General features: G+C 55.1%; 1 protein-coding gene across 1 annotated transcript in view; it reads left to right on the top strand.

Moving 5' to 3' along the window:
* LOC103658418 (zinc finger protein 516-like) overlaps positions 1 to 15,680 on the top strand; it is a 68,047-nt gene that overhangs the window by 40,357 nt on the left and 12,010 nt on the right. Inside the window, 2 exon segments of the mRNA XM_040632434.1 lie at positions 7,472 to 8,932; positions 14,921 to 15,025. Coding sequence (XP_040488368.1) covers positions 7,472 to 8,932; positions 14,921 to 15,025 — 1,566 coding nt within the window.

The following is a 15,680-nucleotide window of genomic DNA, read 5'->3' on the forward strand; positions in this document are numbered from 1 at the left end:
AGCAAGGACACGGCCTGTTGACACCCTCCCGAGACAGAGCATCTCAGGCCCCCTTCCTCTGAGCGCACCTCCGTCCTGCACACCGCACTGCGGGCAGTGTGTCTGCACGCTGCCCCGTCTCAGCCGGGGAAGAGAGAATAATTCTTTTTCTCTTTTCCATATTCAGCCCACATTTGTTACAGAAAACCTGCTTATTTTTCAAAATATGCAGTGTTTGGGAGTAGCAGAGTGGAGTGGTTGGTTGGTTCAGTCATTTGTCCTCACAGCTTGAGTTTGGATGTGTCGGCATCGCCACGCCGTCTCGTGGCCCGCGTGAGGACACCAGCAGAGCTCATGGTAGAACACAGCCTGTGTTGGGGTGCGGCCCGCGATAAACATCCAAGTTCTGTTCTCAGGGCTGCAGGGACTTGGCAGCGGAAAGACGGCCTTAATAATAGGAAGTCCTTATGTTTTAGCGAGAGCGAGACAAAGGATGCTGCCCCAGCCAGACCTTTCCTCGTAACATCCGAGCAGGTGTCTGATTTCATTCGTGGACTGAGGAATTCCAGAGGGAGGGTCACCTTAGAACTCTCCAGGTCTGAACAATGCCGGAGTCCTGTCGCCATAAACCGTGAAAACCGTCATGCCTGTCCCCGCTCCCGTAAATGGGCATTCACGATAGTGGCCGAATTTCCAGGACCCGCGGTTGGTAACTAGGTTGGTAACTAGGTTGGCAGTTTTGCTGCTCGTTGCTAGGACCGCGAGGCCTCGTGACTGCCCACACCGGCTTTACTTTTCATCTCCACGAGCTCCTGAGAAGGATTTGCTGAATTGAGTAATTCATAGTCCACTTCATACTTTTCATACTGTGCTCGGTCTCTGTATATGTGACTTTTGGACATTAGATAACTGTATTCATTCATTAATTCAGCGTGCGTCCATGCAGCATCTACCTTGTGCCAGGTGTGCTGGATGCTGGCGATAGCAGTGCTTGGATAAAATGTGGTCGGTGTTTTTGGAGCTCAGATCATTTTGGGGAGCGGCAGAGAGGACACGTACCTGCACACAACACCGAGGAGGACAGATGCCAGGGAAACAGCGAGTGGCGGGAGTGGATGTGCGAGGGCGTCTTATTTTATGGAGAGTGGTCTGGGAGGGGCTCCTTGGGGAGGGAGCAGAGCCTGGAGAATTCCTGGGGCCTGTGTGGCGGTGGCTGTCTGCGTGGGAAGCCCACTCTGCTGGTTAGTGGACGCGCTGGTCTGGATGAGGCGGAATGCAGCTCTCATGGTCAAACCTTTGTTCCATTACGGCCCAAGGAGGTGTTCTGCAGACCATTTCAGTGACTTTGTTCTGTACTTTGTAAAATATTCCTGCTGTACCTTAGGTGACCAGGCGCTCGCTCAGTCACATGTATTTTAGGGCAGAAGAGCGTAAAAGAAAGGGAGGAAAGCTTGAGATACCCAAACCTGGAATAGAGTCTCCGTTCTCCCAGATGGCCCGTAGCTCCGTTACGCAGAAAGCGTGGCGGTTGGACCATGTTGGGTGTGGATCAGCTCCCCCTCTGGGCACCCCCGGCTCTCTGCTCAGAGCCTGCAGGGTCTCCCAGTGCTCCACGGCCCACCAGGGAAGCTTTATTATCTTGCTTTCCCTGGAGCCTACTTCGAACTTGTTGAATGCTGGTTTCTGGTTGAAGAGCTGTGTGCCCCCCAGAGCCTTCTTGACCAAGAGATTCAAAACCTGTTCCCCACGGTCTTGCAGTTTTGTCTCCTCTCGACCCTGGAGCTCTTTACCCTCTGCTTTTCTGTCCAGCTCCTGATTTTCATGGGGACGAAGTGCGAAGGATCACACACGGTCTTCCACGACCCTAGAGTGTCCCTGTCGTGTGCTTGGTGCCACCCGCTCCCCGTGCCCTCAGCCCCGTTCCCGAGGGCAGCCTGGCTGGCGGGCAGTGAGGAGCTGGCCTGGCCACCGGCGGGCCCTGGACATGAGCGACTTGGCTCTGTGGGAAGGCTGCCGGTGTGGGGTAGTGACGCTGTGTGTGTGGACAGACCAGCCACGCTCCCACTTCTTCTGGGCTTCTGTTACGGACGGTGGTAGCTGATAACATTCCGTAAGATCCGCGGATGCTGGAATCCGAATTAGTCCTCTGTGTTCACAGCCTAGCTTACTGGGGTGGGACACTGGAGAGACCGGCCACACGTCCGTGGATAATGGGGGCAAGTCAGTCTGTGGGAAATCTTCTGATGCCACTCAGTACACAGCTGCTTGCAGGGACCAGAACTTCACCGTGAAGGGCCCATTGGGGGTGTTTTGTGCAGAAGGAGGCCTACTGTAAGGAAGGGCCTTCCTGGTTTTGTGCTTAGCATGGAGTTTTGGGTTTTGTGTTTTGTGTTTTGTTTGAACCAGAAGAGTGGGAAGGTAAATTATAATGAACCTGAAAAGAGAGGCAAACAGCCCGAGTCACTCAGTGGACAGAGGAACCTACGGCAGCCCGTGCTCACGAGTCAGCGACTGTAGGAGAACCCGAGGCTAGAANTACCGAGGACGCGCTGCACAGCTGCTAGTGTTCAAGTTCTAATCACACAGCGACAAAGCGTTTTTTAAAAGGTGGTGTGCCCCCCTAAACCTCGCTCACACGTACATGTGCAGAACGGGCTCGCACGGAGAAATGAGGGCACTGGAGAAGCACGTGACAGCAGCGGCTTGTGGTCCCCTGTCGCTGGGTCCCTTAGAGCTTCGGGGCTGGGGGCAGGTGGCCCTGCGCAGTCACTCGGTTCCTAGGAGCTGACTTGGGCTTCTGTGTGCCTGTCCCTGGGAGAAGTGGCCACGCGTCCACCTCGGTCTCCCCTGTGGCCACGTCCTCTGTGACTCCCAGGTGTCGTCCTGTGTTGACCCCACTGCTCTTCAGTCTTGGCCACTGTTTGAATCACCCCAAGTTCTTTGTAGAAAAAGCTGATGGAGCAGGGCCCTCCCCTGAAAGGCTGGTCTCGGTCCGGGCTTGGGAATTTCTTACCCGTGATGGTTCGTGTGGTTCCAGGTGATTCTAGTGTGCAGACAATGCTTCCCTTGATGAATAAATCATTCCTTCGTTCATCCCACACTGAGTGAATGTCAAAGTTTGAGGCAGTGCAGCCATCAGCCCTCTTTTCTAGGTAGAAGAGTCCAAGATCCTGCAAGCCTTTTTCATCTTGCTCGGTTTCCAGAAACCTCCCCCAGTAGGCCGGTTCTGGACATGCTCCCGTTCATCTTGTTTCCTCTTTTTCTTAGTGTGTGGCTCAGAGCTGGGCCTGGGCTCTTCCAGCTAGATGTCTGCCTGAGGATGCTTTCTTGATCTAACACACTGGGCTTGTGGTCCCCTAGGGCCCTGGAGTCTTTTTCACAGCACAGCTCTTAAGCCAGACCTTTCACTTCCTGTGCTTTCTGTTTTTCCTCATGGGACTTCATGTTATTTTTCAGCCTTTGTTCCATCTTGTTGAAAACTTTTGAGTCTTTGTTCTGTTGCTGAAGGTTTTGGCTGTCTCTCCTAGCTGAGTGTCAGTCTCAGATCTGATAAACTTGTCTAGTTGCATTTCTTCATTGAGGCCACTGGTAAAAATGGTGGTGGGATCACAGACACTAGCATCCTTCAGAGACCTTCCTCCCTGTCGGTCCTGGGCAGGGGCATTGGGTCAGCTCACAGTCCAGCTCAGAGTCCTCAATGCAGCCTCGCTTCATCTGGTCCCCAGATGGTCAGGAGAGGCCGGGCCCATGCGCCGAGTGACCAGTGTCATAAGCCTCTCCACAGAGGGCATCGTGCTGGACAGTCCATGGGCTGTTATGGTGCTGGGTGGTTTTTTTGCCAAACCTGGGATAAAATATTTTGAAACTCATCCTATTTTATAAACAAAAACACCAAGGCACACAGAATTTGCCTTGTATTTCTCAGCATGTTTTGACGGTGTTAACGTTTCCACATGCTGCCTCCGTTGCCGTTGAGTGCCGTCAGGTTCTGGGTGGTGAAGAGTGAAAGTATTTAAGCGTCACTGTGCAGGCGTGCCCACGTGTCCGTGTTCTGTGGTCGTGGTGGAGGGCCTGGGGAAGAACACGTGGACAGATGTGGCCGAGCGGAGCGCACCTCACGGAGATGCAGGTGCTGCTGTGTCTCCTTTGGCTCCGGGGGTGCTCGGCGCGCACACCCCGCCCAGGAGCAGAGCCACACCCGGCTCCCCTCCCAGGAGCCAGGCTGCGCGGGCAGTGGGCTGTGTTCTCACAGAAGGCAGTATCCTCCCGACACACAGCCCGGGAGGGGAGCCGGGTGAGAATCCCGCTGCACGGCCTCCAGACGCCCTTGGTGCTTTGTCCTCCTTCGTGCGGAGGAGAGACGTGTGGGTGATGCCCAGGCACCGTGGCTGCTGAGCTCCGGCTTCTGGAAGGCCGTGAGACGTAGTCAAGGTGTTCGGCTGCGTCGATAAAATGTCACATGTGGGCGAGGGCATCAGTTTGCAGGGACCAACAGTGGAAAATATGAAGGAATTACACTAAGAATTTATCTGTTAAAAAGGAAATTATAGTGATAAAGAGTTGGAAAAGACTAGGTAAAGACCTTGCAAGAGACGGCAGTACAGTTGTTGAAGGACCTCTTGGTGGTGACCCTGTAAAGCCAGTTTGGGTTTGGGCAGAGGAAAGTTCTGTTTCCAAGATGCTTTAGGATGAGGGCTGCATCACCCAATTTTTTGTTTTTTTTTTTTTTTTTTTTTTTTTGTTTTGTTTTTAAAGAATCTCAGCGATGGAGCTCCGATCTTCCTTGCATAATTTTAATAGCTTGGAAGTTTTATCCTCTCTTAATCTCTAAGACAGCGCCCCTCACTTCCCTGCCAGCCCGAAGTCTAATGAGGCTGACACTGAAAGCAGTGTTTGCAGTTGCCCGTGTCGTGCTCGTCCGGTGGACTTGGCTGCATGTGGGTCCACAGATCTGGTGTGTGCGGGTCGCTGGGTCCCCTGGCAGCCCTGCCGCGAGTCCCCAGAGCTTGCGGGGCCCAAGCACCGGGCAGGACCTGCAGGCGCTCCCTGGGGACCTGGAGAGGCTGGGCGGCAGCAGAGCCCGTCCCATGTGTACGGCTGCACCATCATAGCCGTTACTCACAGGGTCAGTGATGACCCTGATGAAGCGAGTATATGGGGAGAGGTGGGCCGAGCAGCCAACTCAGCGAAGCGCCTTGTGTAGAGAACGCGAGAAGCAGCGCGTCAGAGCGAGAGTCGGAGAGCCCGCGTGCAGGAGTGGAAATGCGCTGTGGCCCGCGGCCCTGTCGTCCATCCCCTGCATCGGGGCAAGAACAGGACCCGGGCCCACGGCTCCTTGGGGCCATTTCCGGGGCCCGCTCGCCTCCGTGGAGTAACAACACACAGGCCTGCTTTCAGTTGTGGGTTTTTAATGGCGAGGGGAAAAGAAAAGAGGTGGTAATGGGCACTAAGAATTAAAAATACGTCAGATTGTCGGTTTTTCCCATTCTGAACTGTCCCTCAGGAGTTAGATGGCCACTGGGAAGCAGTCCCTCCTTTTTCTCGCGACCAGTTTCCCGTGACACCAGCTTTGCCCCCACCCCGTCGATGGCTCTGATGACCCCGTGTCATGTCACATGTTTCTTGTGATCTGGTGTCTTGGTCAGAGGTATTGGAAGTTCTGCTGTGATGTTTTATAATCCTTTCTGGGAGCATAAAATGTGGGGACTTGGACGGATGTGCTTCGAACCCCCCACAGATGTACAGTGTCAGGTTACGCTGGCCTCTCTTTCAACTTTGGAATTCGGTGCATAGTCTCTGGCATGTGTTTTCATAAATCCGTGCTCCTTTAATACAGGGAAAGTGAGGGCCCCAGCCCCGGCGTTTCTCTTTGAACATTTTGAAAGTGACTTTGACATTCTGAGCATCAGTGGGAAGTGAACAAAGGCCACGAGGTTTCCACACGTTTATTCCCAGTTTAAGCAACCTCTTATCAGCAGAGATTTCCAGGGCTGCTCAGTGCACCTTCCGGGGAACAGGACATGATACTCAGGACAGGCAGACATCCCCAAAGTGGCTCACATGTTAGCATTTTGGTGCGACAGGGATCTGAAAATTTATCTGTCCTGTGTCCTCTTATCTCCTCACCCATTCTGCTCATCACTGCATACTGGTCACATGTTTTATGTGGGACGTAATCCTTTAAAGTTGCATGGGAGTGGTTCACTGACTACCTACTAATTAAAACTGCACATTTGTTACTTTGCGCTCCTCTGATCTCCGTCAAAATGCACTCTCTGAAGGGTGCCTTCCTGCTTCCATGAAGATCAGTTTGGAATACATTTTTTAAAAATACCGATTTGATGGGATTCCTGAGCCTTAACTCCAAAAAATATACTTGGAAAATTTTTAAAGAACCTTTTTTATAAATAGACACCTACATTCCACTGCAATGTTTAAGTCTCTAAATATTCTTAAATAAAGACCAGCAATGTTGGGCCTTGCCATAAGGGGGCACCCAACACTTTCACCCATTGCAACGGTGACAGGTGTTGTATCCACGATGAAAAGCTTGTGTTCTGTGGTTTGGAGAGGTTTGAGATATCCGGGAATGTTTGTACCTTGCAAATGTTGACCTCACTACACTTGGAGTCCATCAGGGCAAATGTAAAATGGAGTTTCTCTCAAGTCGTGTTGTCCCCTCGGGGGAATTCTGCAGTCTGGTCTGGTTCCGCAGAGGCTACAGCACGGCAGGTCTGAGGGGCGCGGAGCCCCGCTCCCACCTGGTGCTCATGCCCCCATGCAGCCTGGTGTGGGAAGAGGCAGGCCTCCCTGTGCAGGGTGTCCGGTGCACCCGCCCTGTCTGTCTTGCAGGAGCACTGCGGGTGGGAACTCCAGGGGCAGAGAATTCAGGGTCCCTGTCCTGGGCATCCCTCCAGGGAGAGGCGGGGATGAGTAGCCTCAGAGTCATAGGGACCCTTTCTGGATCAGTCTGAAGTCGACCTGTAGCCCAGAAATGTCTGGGGCAGCCATGGGATCCCCCGGGGCAAAGTGAACCATTTCAGGCCCAGCCTCTGCATGACCACGGGCTGCATCTCAACATCTCTGGGTCTTCTTGCCTTAAGTCCGCGGGATCCCTAACCGTGACTGCGTTTAGAGAGTTCTCTGAAAGTCGGGAAGCCTCGTGCTAGTACAGAGCAGGCATTTCTTGGTGTTTGATGTAACTAGTTAGCCTCTGCTAATCAGTAACTGCGTAGTTATAGATAACTAGATTTTATCTCTCCTGACAGTCTACAGAGTTAATCAACTGAAAGAAGAAACCCCACCCCAAATACCATCCTTTTGCCCTTAAATCTGGCCCGCTCTTGACAGTGTTGTGGGGAGGAGCCCCGCGGTTTCCCGAGGACCCGTGCCCCTCTGCGCGAGAGGGCCACAGTGCCTTTGGGTGTGCTGCTGTATCTCCTTCTGTCTGATGAGAAATGGTAACTTCACGTTTTACGTTTTGATCCTCCAGGGGGAAAGCCACACCGCTTCTGCTTTTCTGAAGAGACAGCATCGACCGTGCTCGCCAACGGAGACCAGAGTCACGCGCCTGGGAGTAACGCGTCAGACACGGGCACCGCGGAGCCCAGAGCGGGGAGTGCCGCTTCTGTGTCTGCACTCAAAAACAGGGGCCGAGATGCTTGCAAGAGAGCAGAACAGCCCAGGTTTTCCGTGGACTTCAAGATGCCGGCGTTTCACCTGAAGCAGGAGGTCGCCATCTCCAGGGACACCGCAGACTTCCCTTCACATTCGGATCAGACTTTTCCAGAAGGAGCAGACCTGCAGCTCTTGTCCGAGAGCCCGGCTCACCCCTTGAAGGAGAAGCTGTCTGATTTGCACACGAAGGAGCATGCGGCGGGGGGGAGGAAGGCGCCGGCCCCCGACCTGATCCCACTAGACCTCAGCGAGAGGTCGAGCCGGGACGACCCCAGCCACAAGGAGCTGGCCTCATCCCTGCAGGCTGCGCTGGCCATTCACCCGTGTCCTTACTGTGACCACAAGACGTACTACCCCGAGGTCCTGTGGATGCACACGCGTATCTGGCACAGGGTCAGCTGCAGCTCCATGGCCCCCCAGTGGATTCAGCCCAATGGTTACAAAAGCATCAGAAACAACCTGGTTTTCCTTGCCCGGAGCGGACGCACGGGCCCTCCGCCTGCCCTTGGGGGCAAAGAGTGCCAGCCTCTGCCCATCGCTCGGTTCACGCGCACTCAGGTGCCAGGAGGGGCGCCGGGGCCCAAGGGCAGTTCCTCGCCCCTGGGCATGACCACGAAAGCCGCTAGCATGCCGAAGAGCAAGGAGAGCCATTCCGGGGCCCCCTGTGCGCTTTGGGTGGCCAGCCCCGACGGGCCCCGGCAGGCCAAACCTGGCCATGGCCCTGAGCCACACGGTGCCCCCACACAGCTGCCCCTGCCGAAGCCCAGGCAGGAGGCCAGCCCCAGACCGGGGCCCGCGGCGGGCGGCGGTGGCTTCAGCCGAAGTGCCACCCCCACGCCCTCCGTCATCGCTCGGGCAGGCACCCAGCCCCCGACCAGCAGCAGGCCAGGGGACAAGTATATTATCCCTCCTGCGGGGGCCAGCCTTGGCCCCCCGAATAAGCACAGTGCCCCGGACCCCCTGAAAGCCAAATTCAGCCCTCAGCCTCAGGGTCAGCCACATGTGAAAGGCGATGGGGGCCCCCCTCTACCTCCCCGCGAGCCCTCCTCCAAGGCCGGTCAGGAGCTGCGGCCGCTGGCCAGCTGTGGAGCGGGCCCCAGGGGGAACGCAGCCTTGCAGGCCCAGTCCACCCTGCACGCCAGCAAGCCGGAGCCCGCGTCGGACAGCCACGAGAAGCGCCTGGACATCCTCAATATATTTAAGACGTACATTCCAAAGGACTTTGCTTCTCTGTACCAGAGCTGGGGTGCCAACGGTCCTGCGCTGGAGCACGGAGGTAAGACGAGCGGGCCCCTCCCTGCCCCCTGAGGAGCACTGTTGCGACGGTCCTTGGCCGGCCGTACGGAGGAGCCTCTCCTTAGGAGGTGGGGAAGCTGCCTGCCGGCTGGCTGCTGTCTCAGTGCAGAACAGAGAGTGAGGCAGGTGCACCCCTCTCCTGCCCCCACAGCTCTGCCCGCTGGGGTACAGGTGCCTGGTGCTGGGGCTGTGAAGCTGCCGTCCCCGTGGGGCTTCCCTCCTGGTGATGAATTCAGAAAAGCTGACATTTGACAGGAGCAGGCAGCCTTGATGCCCCTCACATCCTTTGTCCTTTTATTTTTATTTTTTATTTTTTAAGTAAGCTCTTTGCCCACCATGGGGCTCGAACTCCTGACCCTGAGATCGAGGGTCACACGCTCTACCGACTGAGCCAGCCGGGTGCCCCTTCCTTTGTCATTTTAAACAAAGAATCAGTAGATATTCTTTGTCTCTTTTCTCTCAAAAGGCAGGAATGTTCATTTGAAGTGACTATTCTAAGTTTATTTCTGTAGATACGTAATTTAAAAATACGTGGCAGCTCACTGGTGTTAGTAAACAAACCCTGCAGAGTGTGACTGTACCATATACAGTTTGGGGGACGGGCTTGTGCCCAAATTCCAGGAAAGATATGCCTTCAATGGCCATTTTCCTTTCCTGCCAGCGTCTGGGTCTTGGCGCCTCGTCATGAGGTTGATGAGGAACCGCGGGGACCACACGCTGGGTGGGGTGCCCTCCTCCCGAGCATGAATTATGGGTAGCCCTCCCTGAACAGCACTGGGAGATCAAAGGATTTGCTCTTCACAAACGAAAACCCCGAGGAGCTCTGTCTCTCTGTTCAGTGCCTGTCTGTGAACTGAATTGTTCGTCGTGCACCTGTCATTAAAGTGCTTACCCCCAAAAATGACCTTGAGATCCGCCTCAAATTCCAGCAAGTTGGAAGCACTTTTGGGGAATGTGGTTCAAGGTTTGGTGGAAGCTGCGGGACAGTGAGATACCCCACCTCCACTGTGAGAGGTGCCTGGCCGAGGAAGGTGGGTCTCTCCCCGAGTTCCTGGCCGTCTCCAGGAACCACGGGGCCTGCCCGGATCGATGGGAGCTCTGGAGCCATCCTGGCTTGGCGAGCAGGGCCTTCGGCTCATGAGGAAACACGAGGGTGTTTTCTGACTAGGGAAACACCGGGGGGTGCCACAGTCTTGGAGATTTTGCCAGTGGGGTCATTCGAGGCTGGTGTCGTTCCTCTGTGCTCAGAGCCAGCACGTCTTGGGAACTTTCTAGACTGAAGCTAGAAGTGTGGCTGGCCGGAGATCGTTGAGACGCACTCTACGCCGAGGTGCCCGTGAGGCACAGCGTGCCCTTGTGTCTACGACTCTTGTGCCTTCGGACAGAGTGCTCCGTGCCGGCGTGTAGCGGGGCATATGCTCTTGCGGGTGGTGGATTGCGGCTAGCATGTGGCTTCGTGTTTTCACATTTTCAGATTTCAGTGAAACTGAGTGAGCTTTGCACAGTCTCGGCGATGTTGTCCAGGTGTGCGGATTATTTGCTGTGGAATGGAATATCAGCGTATCGGTTGACCTTTAGCCCTCGTGGTGGCCTCATTGCTTTAGGTTTGGGTTTTCTTGGATCCAAAAGCCGAGACGTTGCGGGCACCCGATAGTGGGTGAGTGTCACTGGGTACCCATGTTCCTGGCAGCCATGACCCTCTGTCCGGTCCTTCCCGGGGACTGTGGCCTCCAGCACCCTGAGCGAGGGCCTCACATCACTGTGTCAGTGGCTTCCGCTCAGCGCCCAGACCTGTGACGCGTCACACACAGCCGCACCTGCCAGTTCACACCTGGTGAGCAGCATTCCCGCCTCCGTGACGGCCCTTCATGCTGCCCGTGTGTCAGTGCTGTGGTTGCTTTTACCCCCCAAAAAAGTAGAAGTGAGTTTCAAGGTAAGGTTTTGAGAATTTCAGATGACAGATTGGAAGTACACAGTAGCCTGAAATGTTTTCCTTTTCTTAAAAATTTTAAAAGAAATGGTTCTCAGGGTTTTATGTGTTTTTTAAAGAGAGGTTCCGTATTTATCTTGTAAATGAGAGAAATGCTAAATTGTCCGTAACACGTATGTGCTCCTCTTGGGTTATTGGCTCTGCCGTGTCTACACTGAAATACAGCTGGGTGTGAGCTAGCAGATGTAGGGTGTTTAAGTTCACGCTGACTTGGGTTTCTGAAGGGGAGTGTTCTGAACTTTTCGGCTGTAATATACTAATAAATGCATTTTTAGAACCGTGGTTTCCCAGGTTTAGGGAAGAATGGGGATCGGTTTGTCTAGGTCCCTTGGCTGGTGTCTGTGTGGTGGCCGCATGGTTGGACGGGATGCTCCGGTGAGGGGGTTGCTCCCCTACACGGCCCTTCCCCCTGTGGCTCCCCTTGGGCTCTGGTCTCGACTTCGGGGCCAAGCCTGGGCCCTCCCGCAGGTAGGTCTCTTGATTCTTCGAACGGCTTGGCTGGTCTGCGCCCTGCTCGTGTGTCCCCTCTGTGGCCACCGGGCCCTCGCTGGTTTCTTTCTCCTCCTTGGAATGTTTATTTATGGCTCTTCAAGTGTTGGAGTGGCAGGAAATGCAGCAGGCTCGGCATGGCCTGACCGTCTGAGAGGTGAGCGGAGTACGAATGTTTCCTGTTACAGAGGCTCGACTTCCGTTGTCGTAGCCCGGGAAGTATGAGCAGCTCCCCAGAGCCCATCACCAACACGTTTCTGAATGTGCCCGTGACTCGGATTCCTACAATTTTTGTCTTCCACCGGTTGCCCCGTATCCGTGGCTTTTGTGTACTATACCGTTGACTTCTCGTCATGATCTAGAAAATTAAGTTCATCTATATTCCAAGTCCTCTTTTTGGCCTGTCTGACTCGATGAGCCTGCCCGTGCTGTTCAGCTCCTGTTCTGTGGTCTCATGCATTTGCTGTGCCCGCCCCCCCCTCGGGGGTGTCACCTGCGGAGTCAAGGTTACAACTCCTCCATGCAGGCCGCCGGGGAGCGCACCGCCTGGCATCACGCTGTAGCAGGGGAGGCAGAAGTCTGCAGGACAGAACCTTCCAAGAAGAGTAGTCGTCTGTGTGCACGTGAAACGTTTGCAGGGGGCAGCGTGCTGCTGGTTTTCAGGGCCTGTGTTCTCCTCATACAGAAGGCCTGCAGTCCGGAGCCGCCTCCGAGACGTCGGCTTAGCGCACGTTAGGGCGGGGAGTTCTCAGAGGCCTTTTCCCCACGTGTGTTTTGACGAATGATGTTTGTGTGGAAGCCCTGCCAAGGGAGGATGGATGTTCTGTGGCGTGACCACTGTCACCTCCTGGAGGGACTCCGACTCCAACCCTCGAAGCCTGAAACGCACGGTGTTCCCTGTGATTGTTCTGCCACGAGGCTGGGAGGTCTGGAAACTTCTGTCTATAGAGTACGACTGTTCTGTTGATGGAATAGTCATAAAATAATACATTCCCTGGGTTTTCAGACTTCGTGGTCAGCCTATGTTGGGTGAGATTATGAATTTTAGAATAAAAACTTGAAGATAATAGGATGAGATTATTCTAGATGGAATAAGACATGAGGTCTGTTGTTGGGACTTGACAAAGTCACTTCTACCAAGGACACACGGATGTGAGGACGGCGAAAGCTGCGTGCTTCCTTTGTGTGGTTCTGTGCAGAGTCCATAGAAGGTGTCCAGCTCTGTTTCCCCTTTGCAGACAGGCACGTATGTTGCAGCACAACCGGGTAAAATTAACAGGCAGGGCTCCGGAGCGGAGTCCATGCCTGCCTCTGGAAGGCTCCCTCTGCCTTTTGCTTGGCCTCCTTCCCACACAACTCTAGTTTCTAGGTCACAGCGTTAGGGCTGTTTGCTCACCAGTCAGTCTTCAATTCAAATGAAGTTTATCACCTTTTTGATTAGCTCAAAATTTTGGAGTAGCTGGGGCACCATATTATTGACCATAAAGGGCAAAGGTCTGTTCTTAAAAAGTAAAGAGAAAATGATGTGCAAAACACACGGGAGAACAGTGTGTGTGTGTATGTGTGTGTGTGTCCGTGTGTCCCTGCACGTGTGTGCACGCGCTGGTGCATACTTAATTCAAGGAAATACGGTCGGCTGAGCAGAAGTGTTGGGTTTTTCTGCTGCGACGTTGGATGGGAGGTAGGCAGCTGACCGAGTTCCTCACAAAAACGTACTGAGGCGACGTAGTGTGTGAAACCGCCAAAGCCATGTTGTTGCTCACAATCCTTGCAGGTATCCGGTGTGGGCGTCGTTAGAATCCACACGGATGGCACGTCCCAGTACACCCGGGAGAGTCCGCACGACCAACGTGATTGCCAGGGAAGGTTCTCATAGGATGAGTCCGGGCCGTGCTTCTCATTCGAAGGAGCAGGCAACAGAATTGCTTTAGAAGCTGAGATCTTCCCGGATCAAACTGAGGAAGGAAAAATATTCCTAAAAGACGTGCCTAGTTAGCTGTCGGCAGAAGCTTCCACATTGGGGATGTGTGCCCAGAACCGGGTGGGTGTGGGGCCTGGGACGTGCACAGCCATCTGAGGCAGGCTGCTAAGCCTCCCGTCGCCACGGTGCTTGGGGACACACGCAGCGGCGGTGACGGGCCAGTGCCCGAGGACACTGGCCGGGCGGTGCTTTCCCCACTCCGTGACTGGGGCGCCCTGTCCACCTGGTCAGCGCCGTTTCATCAGGACAGTGGTGTGAGTGGGGGTTAAAACCTGTCGTCTTACCCTTCTGGTGTTCCTGAATGAGGCAGTGGGAGATCGAGGGCTTTGTGGGCAAGTTCTGCTGTTTCCCTGAGACCCATGTTGAAGGCTTGCTCGGTGAGAAATCGGACAGAGTCTGTCTTACAGCACACGCATGTCTTTAATGATTATGTCCATGACGTTGTCCGCAATGTAAAAGCGATTTTGCATTCTTTTGGTCTATGGACGCACTCTGAATTCGGCCAAGAATTTGGTTTCAGCTAATTTGATGGAGACCATTTGTCATCCTTTCCATTTGCCTTTTACGTTCACGTATCAGATGTTAGGGACAGACACAGTCAGCTCCGTGAGCATCATTTAAAACTATGTGTTGCTCCAGGCAGAACTTTTTCTTTTTTTTTTTTTTAAAGATTTTATTTATTTATTTGACAGAGATAGAGACAGAGGCAGCCAGCGAGAGAGGGAACACAAGCAGGAGGAGTGGGAGAAGAAGAAGCAGGCTCATAGCGGAGGAGCCTGATGTGGGGCTTGACCCCGGAACGCCGGGATCACGCCCTGAGCCGAAGGCAGGCGCCTAACCGCTGTGCCACCCAGGCGCCCCATAAGCAGAACTTTTTCTGGTTGTTTTTTGGGCTGTGCTTCCGTCGAGTTACTGTTGAGCCGTGAGAATGGGGTTCAGGGGAGGCCCTCTGGAGCTGCTCACCTTCCGTGAGCATTAGCTGTTCTTCAGAGAGATGCCCTGAAGCAGGCAAGGCACGGACAGGTGAGGGCCGTGCACCCCCGTTCTCACAGAAGGGAACATGGGGCCAGGGCCTTATGTCCGGCCCAATTCCCAGGTGTTCCGTCTATGCCCTGGAGGGCACGTGGGCACACAGGTAAGGGGCCAGGCAGGCAGTGTTGGTGGCGTGGTGGGGACAGGTGGCCAGGCCGCAGCCTCCCAGTCCCTGCACCTGGCCATCCCCGCGGCAGCACCCCGACCGGCGGGCGTTGGATGGCGGGAGGGCATGTGGTTGCCCGAAGGCCCTGCACCCGATCGGGCCACAGTGTGGGTTTCAGGTCGCTGTGATTTACGCTCCTCGCGGTCCTGCGTATGCCGGCTGTCAACAGAGCCTGGGGGAAGGCTGCTGGTTGTCCCCCAGGCCTGCAGGTGCCCCCATCACACTGTTAGACAGACTAATGATGTTTTCCTCTCGCCCCCTCCACTGCCGCCGCCCCACCTGCACACCACCCACGGCCACCGCCGCCCAGGGACGCTCCGGACGCAGGCCCGCCAAGGAGACTTCGTCTGCGTGGAGTGTGGGACGCGCTTCCACCAGCCCGGCCACCTCAGGGCCCACACGCGGGCCCACACAGGTACCCCGCCCGCCACCGGGCCTGGGCCACCCGCGGACCCCGGGGGGGCACTGGGGAGAGGAGCCGCCTCTGCCTTGGCTGTGTCCCCAGCCACTGGCACATGAGCCCCCGGCCCGAGCTGCATCACGCACCAGACTCTCCCATCCAGCCCCTAGAATGGTCTTCCCTTTGCATCCGGGTGCTGTGTGGTTTAATTTGAGATAAGCCTGTTTGCAAATGTCCCATTTTAATTAGAGGGTCGAGTCCTCAGCAATGAATATGCTAATGAGTTCTGCTGCCCACGGCATGCACGGAAGTCACTGTGCCCCCGTCAGCATGACATGCGGTGCGGGGGCTCCCTTTGCTGCCACTGGCCAGCCACGGCGCTGTGTACCTGGGGCCCCCGTGGCCAGTCGGGGATGGTGGCAGAAGCCCCCGGCCTGTGTGTGCCGAGCTTGCCCGCGACCATGCGGGCCGAGAGCCGTGCGTGGGGACCCTGCGGGGGGTGGGGGCCGGAGGGCTGTGTCGGACATGTGAAGGATGCTTCCAGCAGCCAGTGTGATGCAGATTGACAGAGGCCAAGTGGTAAGTAATGCAGGAGGAGGGTCCCTCCACGCAGACACTGATAATTAATGTTGTCAGTGACGGCTTTCTTCAGCGGTGAGCTCTGAATGAA

This window comes from Ursus maritimus, unplaced genomic scaffold (assembly GCF_017311325.1).
Source record: "Ursus maritimus isolate PB19 unplaced genomic scaffold, ASM1731132v1 scaffold_18, whole genome shotgun sequence".
In the NCBI taxonomy this organism is placed as follows: domain Eukaryota; kingdom Metazoa; phylum Chordata; class Mammalia; order Carnivora; family Ursidae; genus Ursus; species Ursus maritimus.